The following is a 14,427-nucleotide window of genomic DNA, read 5'->3' as shown; positions in this document are numbered from 1 at the left end:
TTTTCAATAATCTCTCGTCAGCCAGCAAAACTTCCCGATTGCAGAAACAAAGTACTCCAAACAATTGAAGTGATGTGAAATGATAATTGTTAACTATACCTTTAAAATATTAGCATTTTTTTTTTAAAGATTTTAATTAGTATCTCAAATTTAAAATATTATTATGGGGAAAATACACATAACCTCCTCAAACTACCACCTCATTGTCAATGTACCCCCCAAACTACCAATTGTATTAATGTCCCCCCCTAAACTACCAAAAAATGTCAATGTCCCCCTAATGACAAAAATGCCCTTCATAAAATTATTAAAACAAAATAAAACTTTAAAAAAAAATTATTAAAAAAATATAAAATAACAAAAATTTATTCCAAAAAATAAAAAAAAATTAGAACTGTTATTTATTTATTTTTTTTTAAAAAAATAATTTTCAGTTTTTTTTTTCGTTTTTTTTTTTTTTAAAAATGTTCTTTTTCGTTTTTTTTTTTTTTAATAAAAACTAGTTTTTTTTTTTTTAATTTGTTTTATTCTTTTAAACAAATAAATTTCAGTTATTTTTTCTTTTTCTTTAAAAAAAATTGTTCTTTTTCGTTTTTTAATTTAATAAAAACTGGTTTTTTTTTGTTTTTTTTTTTAAAAATAAAATAAAATAAATTTCAGTTATTTTTTGTTTACTTTTTTTTAAGAAAAAAAAATTGTTCTTTTTTTGTTTCTTTTTTTAATTTTTTTAAAATAATTTTTTTTTAAGTTTTTTTTTTAATTTTTAATTTTTTAGTTTTAGTTTTAATTTTTTGAATTTATGAGGACATTTTTGTCTTATTCAAAAAAAATTAAGGTCATTTTTGTCGTTTTGTTGGTCTTAGAGGGGACATTGACATTTTTTAGTAGTTTAAGGGGGGACATTGACACAATTGGTAGTTTGAGGGGTGCATTGACAATTGAGTGGTAGTTTGAGGGGGTTATGTGCACTTTTTCCTATTATTATTTAAGGTGATTTGGCGAAAATCCAGTGGATGGAAAACTTATGGAGGGATTTATTTTGAATTTGTGAACTTAAGCAGCAAAAATTAAAAATTAAAAAGTGAGAGATTTTAAATTGCAAGTTTAGTAGGAGATTTATTATATATTTACCCATATTTTTATGTAGTTTTTGTTAAGAATTTCTTGAAAGCTTTTACGAAAGAATTGTTGAAAAATGATTAAAATTAGAGTTTTTTTTTTTTTTTTTTTTTTTTTTTTTTTTTTTTATAAAAAGAAAAAAGAAAAAAGAAAGTAATGCGGCATTTTGAAATTGGAAGGATAGGCGGTTGTTGTGGGTGTTTTTAATTAGAAACTATTTGGTATACTGTTAGGAGTCTAGTAGACTAGTAGTAGAGGTATTTTAAGATTAGAATAGTAAATATTGTTGATATCAGGATTAAGATTAGAATTTAAATATTAGAGATAATTATTATCATTAGAATAGTTTTCTCTAATTAGTCTTTTATTTCCATTATGCATTGTAAGTGTCTATTTAAAGACACCATTAAGTTTATGAACAACAAGAGAAAATAAATATTATTCAGCTTTAATAGTTGATTTGATAGATTTTAAGGTTTCTCGAATTACCTTAATCTATTATTTACGTGCTTAAGAAATTAAGCCCGTAACATATACATTCTTAAGTTATTTCGCTACTTATTAAGGAACTTGACAACTTTTAATATATCGTCAATTCTGCTTAATTTTTTTCTTTTTTGATAAGTTCTGCTTAATTTTTTTTTTTGCATTATATTGTACAATAAATGCATTATGTCATACAATAATTGTATGTATGTATTTTTAAAAAGCCCTGTTGAACATAAAACACCCAAATATTTTCAAGAAATTATATTTTGTCACCTAAAGGCACAATTATTGACATTTTATTTTATTTTATTTAAAAAAAAAATAAAAAACACAAAATCAGACTCCAACCTATTTATATGATTTTGTGATTTTTTGTTTAATAAAAAAAAAAGTATGGCAAAAAAATGATTCATATAAAAAAAAAAAAATGAAATTAGTTAGTATTAATTATTTAAAATTAATGAAGTATGGCGTCAAATATGAGCCTCATGGTAATCACAAAATGGATTTTGGTGAGACGGCGTGGAGCCTCATCCATCGCTCGGCAATTAGATTCGGTAGGGTTTAAGAATTAAGAGTAGGAAAAAAAGGGTGTCTCCAACACAAAAAAACACTTTGGAAAATCAATTATTAAGAAGAAGAACAGTCCAAGCATAAGCAGAGAAGTTGGGTCCCTCTTATTTCTGATTCCAGGTGAAGTAATATTTCATTTCTTCCCCTGTTTTCTCTTACAATATTTTTGTTTTCAGAAACGAAAGTAGCTGCTTCCGAAACCACTTTTAACTGTTTCTTCTTTATACAAAGGGATAAATTTGTTTATCTTCTGTTTCATTTTCATCAAGTTTTTGTTATGTTCCTGGGAATATGAACAAAATAGTTTTTTACCCCCCCACTTTTTTTTTTTTTTCCGCACATTTTGACAGATGGTATAAACCAGCTTTTTTTTTTTTTTTTTTCCTTTTTTCTTGGGGGGGATGTGTTTGAGGCAATTATCTTTTGTAAGCGAAAAATTGATTCTATTTTGCTGTGTTGACAACTTGACATGTATGTGTTTGAAGCAATGTTTGTTTGAATCTTTGTAGGGAAACACATAATGTTGCCAAAATGGGGCAGAACTATCACCAATCTCTCGAGAGTTGGGTTGCAAAGCAACTTGAAATTGGGCAATGTGGTTTCACGCCGAAGCTATGCCAAGGTTGCTGCAGCTGCCACTGATTCTGTGGAAAAAGGTCTCCCGAGTGCACCCGCGGTATGAATTAAGAATTGCCCATTTTGAAGTTTTGTGAATATATCCACTGGGTATTGGGTTTAGGTAGCAGCAGTAATCATTAATTGTAATTTGGAATGGGTTTAAGGAATTTTTTCCTGGGCTTAAGGAATATACTTTTTAAATAGATTATTTCAAATTGGATTTTACTGTAAATCTGTCTCTTATGTTTTTTTTTTGTGACTGCATGTAAAGGTGCATCGTTCTGGTTTTCTTTTTACGTGTTATTAGTTTTTAGTTTAGTTTTACTTGTCCTGGGTTTGGAAGATGAGCTCCTAATGATCATGGTTTTTGGGCGATCTATGTCGGCTATGGAACTCATGGATGTTTGAGACCTATTTGGTGTTGTACGTAGTTTACTACTTTTGGCGGCTGTATAATTTTCTGATTTTGTGAGGAGCTTTGCATGGCCTTCATTTTTCTAGCCTCTAGTTTGTTCTTTCATGAGGTGTACAGTGATCACAAAAGCAACCTTGACGCAAAGCCAACTTTGGCTTTATGCTTTGGCTGTTTGAAACATCAGTGCTGAAGTGTGCCTTGATCCTTGAATAACACTGGAACTGATGTAATCACTATAAACTTTTTTATTATTTATTTATTTATTTATTTTTATAATTATTAAATCATATGTTTGTTTTCTATTCATTTGATGAACCAACAGTGATGCAATAAGTACTATCGTTGCCTTTTGTTTGTCGTAACTCATTTATCTTTTCCTACTTTTTTTTTTTTATTTATTTTTTATTTTTTTATTATTATTATTGAAAATCATACGATTTGATAAACCTATGCAGACAGGTTCCTTCCATAAAGATGTCATTTTGTATCAAGTATCATGTACTAACACGTACTGCTGCTAGCCATATCTATTCATATTTGTAATGTCATTGTACCTGCTTAGCTTGATACTGAAAGTCAAATTATCTCTATTAAACAGATTAACTTGAATAAAATGTTTTGGTCTAAGCCCTCCTCATTGGCTTTGGCCTCGGATTCTCCTCTGAGAGTTGAAGAACCAAACTATGAGGGCATTAAGCGTATTATCCTCAAGCTGATGCTGTTTTATAGTAAACAAAGCAAGTCTATTCGAGGGGCGAATGTGGTATACCGGCGAATCATTTCACAAGTTGATAAACCTCTCATTTATGAAGGTGATTCCTTCCTCAGTTTATTGTTCATGATAAGAATGATGTCAGATTTTATTTTTATTTCATTCTTTTTTTCTTTCCCTGTTATTTTTTTGGTTGCAACACAGGGAGAGGGGGGGGGGGGGGGGGGGGGGGGGGGGTGGTTGTTCAATGTTAAGTCCTCTCATTATTTGTGAAGTTGTTCAAGGTGGTTTGAATATTGGGATCTGCCAGTATCGTTCAATTTACTTCATTCGGCTTAATTACTGAAGTCCTATTGAAAAACATTAAAGTCGTAAGGTCATCGAGGAAATGAAAACAAATTAAGCTCTTGCACAAAGTGGTTTGGTGGTTTGTCTCTTCTACAGTCATTTAAGACAAATGTTGGCCAGATTACACTAGATCTGCCAATACTCATCTACTGATAGTTTAGTTCCCATTGTCATTTCTAGGAAAATGTTACCTAAATGTATGTGTATATGCATGTGTGATTTGCCTCCCTCACAAATGCTATCAAAATGTTCACAAATATATTGGACAATCTACTCTCACTATACTTTTGTCAAGGTGATTACCCTTTAAAGAACACATTAATCTTCTTTTTCCTTTTTTTTTTCTTCGGGAAAATTACATTTAGCCCCCTCTAACTTACCGCGATTTGTAAAGATGCCACCAAAAGCGACACTTGACCCTCCCAAACTATTAACACCTTATACATATTGAAGTCACTTGAGCCTTACTCATTCCCAAAAGGCACCTCAAGGGAAGAGGTTTGCTCAAGGCTTATAAAGCCCATAACCCAGGTATACTTTGGCAATGTGGGACTCTTAACACGCTCCCTCACGTGTGGCATCTTCTTGGCCAAACACGTGTTCAATATCGGGAGGGAAGGCCCAACATTGTCCAAGGGCTTGTGGCTCTGATACCATATTGAAGTCACTTGAGCCTTACTCATTCCCAAAAGGCACCTCAAGGGAAGAGGTTTGCTCAAGGCTTATAAAGCCCATAACCCAGGTATACCTTGGCAATGTGGGACTCTTAACAATACATGGCTCCCTTCGTTAAATTTCAGGATTAAAATAGACAAAAATAAACACGTAATGTGCAAGAGTTTTTACGCCTCAAACTGCCGAAAATACTCCTGTATCTGACATTATCACCTCACAGTCCCCCACACACAGACAGAGTGAGAGAGAGAGAAAGACACACACACACACACATACACGGAGTTGTGAAGCTTGTTTGGTCCCCAAAAACTGCGTCAGACGCTTACGTAGACACTGTTAAATCTGTGAGTAAACACTAAAACTGGCAATGCACAACCTCATTTTTTCCATTTCCCCAAAAAATATTTTTCAGCTCTCAATGGGAAAGATGGTAGGAAAATCCTCACCTTAGTAGTCTTTGGCAGTGGTATTAAGGAATTTCCCAAAGCACAGACCAAGTAACACTACTAAGAAACTAAATGTTATATAGTAAAGAAAGAAGGAAATAAGTTATTCAAACACATTCTTTCAATTTAGAGCAAGAAGTTCTTGGTGGTGTTTGTTTTTGCCGGCAAATTGAGAATTTTGGAGTGGCTTCTGTCTTTTTGTTCATTTTCTTTGTTCTCTCACTTCTCTTGCTGCTTCACTCGGCTGAAGAAGAAATTAGATACACCCAAAAATGTCCACCCTCTCCCTGTGAACATCTGCACACGTTTGGCTTTCCATTCGCCAAGATGGCAACCCCAAAATACAAGGTTGTCACAGTAGATTGTCAGGATCAGTATTCGCCAAAATATAACAGGGGGATGGAACCACCCCCAAAATACAAAAGGGGGTGGCTGCAGCCTCCCCTTGGTTTTTTATTTTTTATTTACTTTTTTTTAAAAAAAATAATAATTTTAAGAGCATTTTGGGAAGTTAAAATGGAAAAAAGTCACTTGTGGCGCAGCCGCGCATGTGAGGGCTTTTCCATTCATTTTAACGCCAAATGCTAATGGAGAGTATTTTTTGTAATGGGGTATGAGGGAGTTATTAGACTTTATCTTTGATCAGGGACTCATAGATATTCCTCTTGTGGGTGGTAAGTACACTTGGTCCAACAGTAATCAATGTTGGTCAATAATTGATGGATTTTTATTCTCTCCTGATTGAGAGGAACATTTTCTTGATGTAGTTCAAAGGAGACTCCCTCGTGTTTTGTCAGATCATTTTCCTTATTATTGGATTGTGGGGTATCGAGTAGAAGTGGAGGATATTTCAAATTCGAAAACATGTGGCTGAAATATGAGGGATTTGTAGATCAAGTGAAATTATGGTGGCAGAATTATCGGTTTGAGGGATGTCCTAGTTATGTGTTGGCATGCAAACTGAAAGCTTTGAAAGGTGATTTGAGAAAATGGAATGATGAAATCTTTGGTGATGTAGGGAAGCGGAAAAGGCTTTATTGGAGGGTATTCGAGAACTAGATGTCTATGGGGAAGGGAGAGTGTTGGTTGAGGAGGAGAAGGTGAGGAAGGAGTTTGCTAGGGAGTTGGAGAGGTTGCTTCTCTGTGAAGAAGTAAGCTGGAGACAGAAATCTCGAGCTCTTTGGTTGAGAGAGGGAGATAAGAACACATTTTTTTCATTGGGTGGCTAACTCAAATATAAGAAATAATATTGTCGATACTTGTTAATGTGTCCTTATCGTTAGATTCTACAGAGATAAGGGAGCATGTAGTACAACTTTATATGCAACTGTATTCAGAACAGTATAGTTAGAGACAAAAGATGAATGGACTCTCTTTTCAAGCCATTGGTGAAGAGGAGGGTTCTTGGTTGGAAAGAGACTTTGAGGAGAGAGGTTTTTGAGGTGGTTAAAAATCTGAACAGAGACAAAGCCCCGGGACCTGATATAGGTTTTCTGTGGGTTTTTTTTCAAAAATGCTGGGAGATTTTGAAAGATGATAGAATGGCAGTTTTTAGAAAATTTCATAGTCAAGGGTGGTTTGAGAAAAGTATTAACGCTACTTTTATATCTCTCATTCCAAAGAAAGTTGGTACGGTGGATATTAAGAACTTTTGTCCTATCAACCTAGTGGGTACTGTATACAAAATAATCTCTAAGGTGCTAGCGAACTGATTGAAACTTGTTGGAGAAGATCATATAAAATTCACAAAATACATTTCTTAAGGGGAGACAAATTCTGGATTCGGTTATGATTGTAGATGAGTGTATTGACAGTCAATTCAGATCAGGTGTACCAGGTTTATTATGCAAATCAAATCTCGGAAAGACATATGATCATGTGAATTGGGAGTGGTCCTTGTTTTGGTCTTCGATAGGGTCCGGGGACAAGGGAGAAGAGGATAAAACTGTGGTTTTCCTATCTGCCCTTGATGAGGAACATAGGAGGTGGGATAAGATTGAGGGGTGTGTGCTTTAGGAGCTTAGGGTTGAGTTGTTTTGTGGGCTGTTTTTGTAGGGTCGGTGGTGAGGCTATTGCTTCATGTATACTCCGTGTGTACTAGGGGCGCCTTACGCAGTTTTTTTAATAAATTTGCTCTTATCAAAAAAATAAAATAAAATTGGGAGTTCTTGTTATACTTGTTGGAAAGGTGCGGGTTTGGGGAGAAATGGGGAGAATGGATAGATTTTTGTATTTCTGCGGTTCGCTATTCAGTTGATGGTCTCATTATGGAATTATTCACTATTGCTTGTGGTAAGGATGCGTGGGTGGCGGATAATATGCAGCTCTTGGGAAGATTTTGACGTTGGATAATTTGAGAAAGAGAAGAGTAATAGGGTTGGAATGGTGTTGCATGTGTATGGAGTGCGATCTTTACCCTATTCGGAGTTCGTTGGGTTATGTCTGCAAGGGTGATATAGTTGTTAGCTTGTTGGCGAGGTTAGGTGGGTAGTCGCTCAATTCTAGATGTGTGGAGGATAGCCCCGTTGTGCTTAATGTGGAGTATACGGAGAGGGAGAAATGTTAGATGTTTTGAAGATCGTGAGAAGACGAAGGAAGAGCTCAAGAACATCCTAGTAAAATCGCTTTTTATCTATGTATTTGTATATATTAACATCCGTCTATAGATTTCTCAGTTTTGTAGTAGTCATTAATGTTGATTTGGTGGTATGACTGTCAGACTATGCCAACTTCTTATGGTTGAGGTAACTTTTTAGCACCTCGATACGGGTTATTTTCAGCATTTTTGAGGCGTAAAAACTCATGCATGTCATGTGTTGGTCTTTCTGTCTATTTAAACCTGAAATCAGGGGTGAAACTAGATTTTTTTTTTTTTTTGGGGGGGGGGGGGGGGGTGGTTAAAAGTTAATTTTGAAAAAATTTATATAGATTTTTTTAAAAAAATTATGGGACCAATTGGAGCTTGGGGGGGTTATTGCCCACCACACTCCAACGTGGTTCTCTGCCCCTGCCCGAAATCTAATGGAGGGGCCCATGTATAAGGCGATAGTTTGATAGGGTCAAGTATCACTTTTTAAAGTCTGGTGGTGTCTTTGCAAATTGTGTGTAAGTTTGAGGGGGTTAAGTGTAATTTTGCCTTCTTTTTTTTTTTCTTTTTTCTTTTTTTTCACCTTCATTGTAGGACTGGAACCTAAGGCCTAGTATATCCCTCTCACCTGTTCACCATGCGTTCCAAGGCCCCAGTATGTACAATCATTGTCTTCCTTCAATAGAATCCCACAAGTTATATGGGTAGGTTTTGCAGTGTTTGGCCATCCTAGATTCACAATTTTGGAAAGCAACACCGTGTCTGCTTGTTAATGGTCCAACAGATGGGATTTAGCCATTTAAACTTTTTGTGTTTAGAAAATATCTTCTTTTCCCCAAGTAATTAAGGCGGTGAAGAAGGTTTTTGTTTCTAATGTCTTTTTTTTTTTAAAAAAAAAAAAAAAAAATTATTTATTATATTATATTTTATTTTATTTTTATGATTGTTACACATGCATGTACACGTGCACTTAACATACTTAACCCTCCCATGCTCACACCGCCACATAAGCATACATCTACTACAGACTTACATACGCAAACACAAATATACACATACACATTTGTGAACAGCCAATCTATTTTTTAAAGTTGATTTATGGCTATATATACTGTCAATCTGCTGCAGTAAAATTGCGATTTAGGAAATTATACTTATTATTACTTTTGCTTATAGGTCTGTATGGGAAAGAAAGTCAGTTATACAAGGACAAAAACGTCAAGGGATTAGAACTGTGAAACTAAGATATTTGGTCAGAGATGGCATTATGATTCGACTTAACCATGAAACTTGTTATATTATATTCAAATGAGATTTCTGTCTATGCATGCTTTGCTGTGGAAATCTGACAAAACAAAAACAGAAACAGAAGAAAAGCAATGCCATTGCAAACCCAGATTTTAATGTATGGAGAGCTTTGTTGCCATATTTGATTGAGAATAATCCACACTTACAATTTGTTAATTTTTTTTAGCGCCTGCTAACTATGTTGACATTTCTGTCGTAGTCTAATTTAAACTATGCTCTTTTATGTGCAGTATTTAACTTGGAGAAAACATTCAAAACGACATTTTCTTTACTTGTACTACATATGTGGCTTTGCTTACGTCGCTTGAAAGAAGAGGGAAAGGAAGGTGTTGAATTTGGGCAGTACTTGTACGAGATTTACAATCATGATGTGGAGCTGAGAGTTTCAAAGGCTGGGGTATGTGATAGTACTTTAATGTTCATCTTTGATCTTCTTTTGAAATTTAATATTGTTTGCACTTTATTGCTTCTGTGGATTTTATTATCTTAATTGTTAAAATACTCTTTTCATAACGAATGTCTTTTGAAAATTGGAAGGTAATTTATTATTTTCAAACGGCGACAAAAAATTACTTAAAATTCTGTGTTCAACCTGTGTATGCTTCAAAAACCCTAAGGAATTGTTTAGAAAGAATCTGTTCCGTAGGTTATAAGCTTTGCGGTTTTTGGCATGTAAGGTTTGACAGATGAAAACAATGCATGATATCAGCATATATTTTCCTTCGTGAGAGTGCTGTTGAGTTCAATTTTTTAGTCTTGAGGCTAATGGTGTTTGAACCTGCATGGGTAGAAAGCTTTGGACCAGGGGCGGCTTTTATATCCATATATATACACACATACACATATATATGTATATATAATCAAGCCTTTTATTACGTTGTGTATAACAATATAAATGCACTTTCTTGTTAAACGGGCTTTACATTTGTGATTTGGCATATTGATTATTTATCTTTTAAATGGCAGGTTAACTTATTGTTGATTAGATGGATGAAGGATTTGGAGAAAATTTTCTACGGAAATGTGGTTGCCTATGATTCTGCAATGCTTCCGGAGGCTAGATCGGATGAGCTGTCAAATGTGATATGGAGGTTACACTTAAATTATGACTTGGTTCTGACATAGCTTATAAATCGTTATTTTATAACAGTGTTTATTGGAATCTTCTACACTTGTTTTGGAGTTGAATTGACTCTGATGACATGTGTCCCTTAGCATGTGAGGAACACATGTTTTTTAATAGCAAGCGCTTCTCACATGCTTTTTAATAGCTTAAAGGACATATGCTGCTTTTATAGACTGATTTGTAGGAGGGCTAATGATTTTTTTACATCACTTTGATGTACACCAAGACACATTGGGTATGGGACCCATGCATACACTTGATGTACACCAAGGTGATGTACATATAACACACCTCTTGTGGGTGTTTTCTACAAAGCAGTTTGTAGGAAATTTGTGTCCGCTTGTTTGTATATTTCTTTTCTTGTTAATATATTATCATTCATAAAAAAAAAAAAAAGAAACGAAGAAATGATTCTGATGGTATCTTTATTGTTTGATTAACATTTGTAATTCAGTTCTCAAAAACCTTTTGAAACATATATTGGAGCGCTAATACTTTTCTTCGAGTCCTAATTGAGTTTTAATTTACCCTAGTTTCTTTCCTTAACTTTTAATGCAATTTTTTTATTTTTTATTTTTTAAAATTATAGAGTATTTCTAATTTTTTTATGCACCTCCTGCCCTAGGGTGATTCATCTTCTTATGACTCTTCTTTGCGGCTGTCGAAAAAAAATCCAGATTATACCATAGCTAAAAATAGATTTGATTTCTGCTCTTCGATCCTTTCCTGAGCTCGCCTCAATGTCTCCCTCTTATGCGTTTTCTGCCCTTGGGAAGAGGGTTAATCTATTTTTTTTAGCATAAAACCTCCTTCTAATACCATGTAATCCCGTTCTTCTTACAAACCATATTGGTTCCTGTCAAAAAAATAGAAAACATTTCCAGCTATACCATGTAATTCTTCCTTTTAAAGCTAGTTTTTGTGATAGTAAAAGCTCGCATGAATATCTTAGATATACATGAATTGTAACTTGGAGTTGGATATGAGATTCTTAAACACATGATAATTTATTTAATAACATATACATACAGCAACCTCATTTTGCAATGTGGCACAGAGAAATGTTTGTTTGTTTCATTGCTTGGTGTGTGGAAAAGTTTTTTCTTTTTTAACGAGTAGTCTCAGATTCATTAAAAAGTGCAAAGGCGCAACCCAAGTACATAATAAGTATACAAGAGAAAAGCCTAGCAAGTAGTAAAGAAGTGATCTAAAAAAGCATGAAGATTCGAAAAACAACAATCTGAGGCAGCAGCCCAAAGAAAGAGAGCCTTAAAGAATAAATCATTTAGTTCCGCTAAGGTTCTCTTGTGGTCCTCAAAGCTATGGCCGTTTCTTTCCCTCCATAGACTCCACATTAGGGTAGGTGGAATCGTCTTCCAAACTACATCAAGCTGAACCTATCCCTTGTCACTCTCCAACAAATAGAGATCTACCACCCTTCCAGGCATAACTCGAATCAGCCCTACATTGCTGAGGATAGAATTCTAAAGAGAACTTGCGATCTCACAATGGAGTAGAAGATGGTCTACTAACTCCCAATCCTTCTTACACATGCAATACCACTCAACCACAATAATATGTCATTTTCTTAGGCTGTCCATGGTGAGAATTTTCCCCAAGGCAGTTGACAATGCAAAGAAAGCCACTCTCAAAGGAATCTTATTTGCCAAATACTCTTCCAAGGGTAAGGGTTGATATCATGGGGAACAAGAACCTTGTAGTAAGATCTAACATCCAGCAACCTTTTCTTGGAAGGAATTCAACAGAGTTTGTCCTCATTGCCCCGTCTCACTCTAACGGAATACAACAAATTGAAGAGTGAGGTAAAGTTACCCATCTCCCAATCATGAGCTGCTCTGAGAAAGTTAATATTCCACTGATGGAGGGCGCGCACTAGAAAGCTCCAAATAGTCTACCACATTAGCTTCCTTAAAACGGGAAATGCTAAACAAGTCCGGAAAAGATGCCTTGAGAGTTTGAGCCCCCCAACAAACATTATGCCAGAAACGAATTTTGGATCCATCCTCCATCTCAAATCTAATGTGGAAAAGTCTTATGGATTTGTGTTCAATTTTCTTGATCAAAGAGATTGATGAAGACGATTGAGAGTTCGTTAGGGAATATCATTATGGGAATTTAATATACTTCCATTTATGGACATTTCCATTTATATATAATTAAAATATTTGTTACTTGTCATAAAAAGTGTACCAATTCTTTTTGACAAGTATTAGCTAGAAATTGTTTTCATTAATATACTGCTGAATATTGGAATAACAAAAACTGTTTTATCAGAGATTTGTTGTAGGATATACAATTTTAATAACTAAGCTGTGCAGTAGCTATTGAAAGCTAATGCTGTTGAAGTGACACCGTTTCTCATGTTGGATGCTTTATTTGCTATTCCTAACAGTTGGAACTGGTGTTGTTTTTTGTTGCAGGAATATATTTTCTGTTGACGGTTCATCACAGCACAGTGATGCTGCATCACAAGCAGTCCAGGCATGTTTTCATTTTTACTTTCATTACTGTGGTTGACAGTCAATGCAAGAGGGGTAATCTTGGTCCATTGTACTTATTGGGAGATACACCAAAGAAAATGTGTGGCTCTCCAAGTTTAAGTTGGTTAGAAGTGTCCCCTATTGAAGGCATAACACCACTAAATCTTTGAACACATCTGCAGGCAATGGCAAGGTATGCTCGCCGAGAAGTTAGCTGCCTCTCCTCAACAGGTTGGTTACCCTATCTTTTATTTTTTTATTTTTTCTAACGTCTTCCTTATGTGTACCATTTTAATCTCTTGGGGATAAATAGTTGATTGTATATAGAATCAGAAGTACAGGAATATGTTGAGCCGGCTAAATTAATAGATACACAGGGTAGGAAGTTTCTTTTTAATCCCTTTCTTATAAACGGAAAAGAAAAAAGTGGTGGGGGATGGTTTGGATGCCAGAAGTAGATTGCAGCTTACTCAATTATCTTGTGTTGCTTAATCATTTACTAAGATGAGATAGCTAAACTAGTTCAGCAACCAACTTGGCCTGATAGCAGTATCCTTTCTTAAGCTTGTTTGGTGACAAGACAGAGCGCACACAGACAAACACACTTACCTGTTGAAGTATACATCGTATCACTCGTCAGTCACCGCAGGAAATGGTCATATGCGACAGCATTAATTTATTTTGTTTTAATTTATTATTAGTTTTGTTTTAAAAAATGGACTAATGCTCTTGGTTAACTTGTGATAAATTTGTTTCCTATTAGCTAGGTACTTGGTATTTCAGAAATTTGAGTATATTTTATTTAAAGATTGCACAAACATTTTGGATCTTTACATCAGTTTCCTAGTATTTTAGCTAGCTTGACAAAACCATGGAATTTGAATATGCAGACAAAGAAGCTATTCTTTCTGGGAACTTCATGTTTACCTCGTTAGAGACCGAGACGTTGCATTCAAAGGGGCATAGGTGAGAATCAATTGAAATCATAATGAAAATTTTCGATTGTAAAAGTTTATTTCTTCTGGAAAATCCTATATTTTTGTATTAAATTAACAGTTGTAAAGCCCTTGTCAAAAGGGATTATTGTTCTTTCATTGTTTCATCTATCTTTTCACCAAGTGATTGATTAAATAGATGGCGTCGATGGATTCATTTGTCGGTGCGGAATGTTAACTCTGTAATGATGGGATTATCAATGATGATTAAGTGTTTGAAAATGTTTGTTTAAATTCCACAGGAAAAATCGTCTGTTTGTTGTTCATCTTCTAAGGCTCTGTTTGTTTTGCCGTAAAATAATTCCTGAAAATATTTTTTGATGTTTGGTGCGATGAAAAATAATAGTCAAACAGAAAACATTTTTGGTTTGATCTGAAAAACTTTTTTAATGTTTGTAAAATACTTTTTTCTTTTTTAAAACCGTACACCATTTTCTGAGTTTGAACTTTTTCTTTTCAAATTGTCAGACCACTGCTGTTTTCGTCCTCGTTCATTTTTTGTAGGCAAACCCTGA

General features: G+C 34.5%; 1 protein-coding gene across 1 annotated transcript; it reads left to right on the top strand.

Annotated features, from left to right (window-relative positions):
* The first annotated feature begins 2,103 nt into the window (after positions 1-2,103).
* LOC133870982 (uncharacterized) lies at positions 2,104-14,134 on the top strand. Its single transcript, XM_062308302.1, has 8 exons — positions 2,104-2,301; positions 2,691-2,857; positions 3,813-4,026; positions 9,521-9,687; positions 10,257-10,381; positions 12,858-12,918; positions 13,100-13,148; positions 13,808-14,134. Exons 2-8 carry the CDS (start codon positions 2,702-2,704, stop codon positions 13,885-13,887), a joined length of 852 nt encoding a protein of 283 aa, XP_062164286.1. The 5' UTR covers positions 2,104-2,301; positions 2,691-2,701; the 3' UTR covers positions 13,888-14,134.
* The last annotated feature ends 293 nt before the right edge of the window (positions 14,135-14,427 follow it).

This window comes from Alnus glutinosa, chromosome 6 (genome assembly GCF_958979055.1).
Source record: "Alnus glutinosa chromosome 6, dhAlnGlut1.1, whole genome shotgun sequence".
NCBI lineage: Eukaryota > Viridiplantae > Streptophyta > Magnoliopsida > Fagales > Betulaceae > Alnus > Alnus glutinosa.
This window is presented reverse-complemented; position numbering and strand designations above follow the sequence as displayed.

Bases quoted from the DNA above. Each gene is read 5' to 3' on its own strand.
- LOC133870982 (XM_062308302.1), top strand. From the start codon at position 2,702: ATGTTGCCAAAATGGGGCAGAACTATCACCAATCTCTCGAGAGTTGGG. The intron at 10,382-12,857 runs GTTACACTTAAA...TTTTTGTTGCAG, and splicing joins CTGTCAAATGTGATATGGAG to GAATATATTTTCTGTTGACG. The intron at 13,149-13,807 runs GTTGGTTACCCT...TTGAATATGCAG, and splicing joins TAGCTGCCTCTCCTCAACAG to ACAAAGAAGCTATTCTTTCT.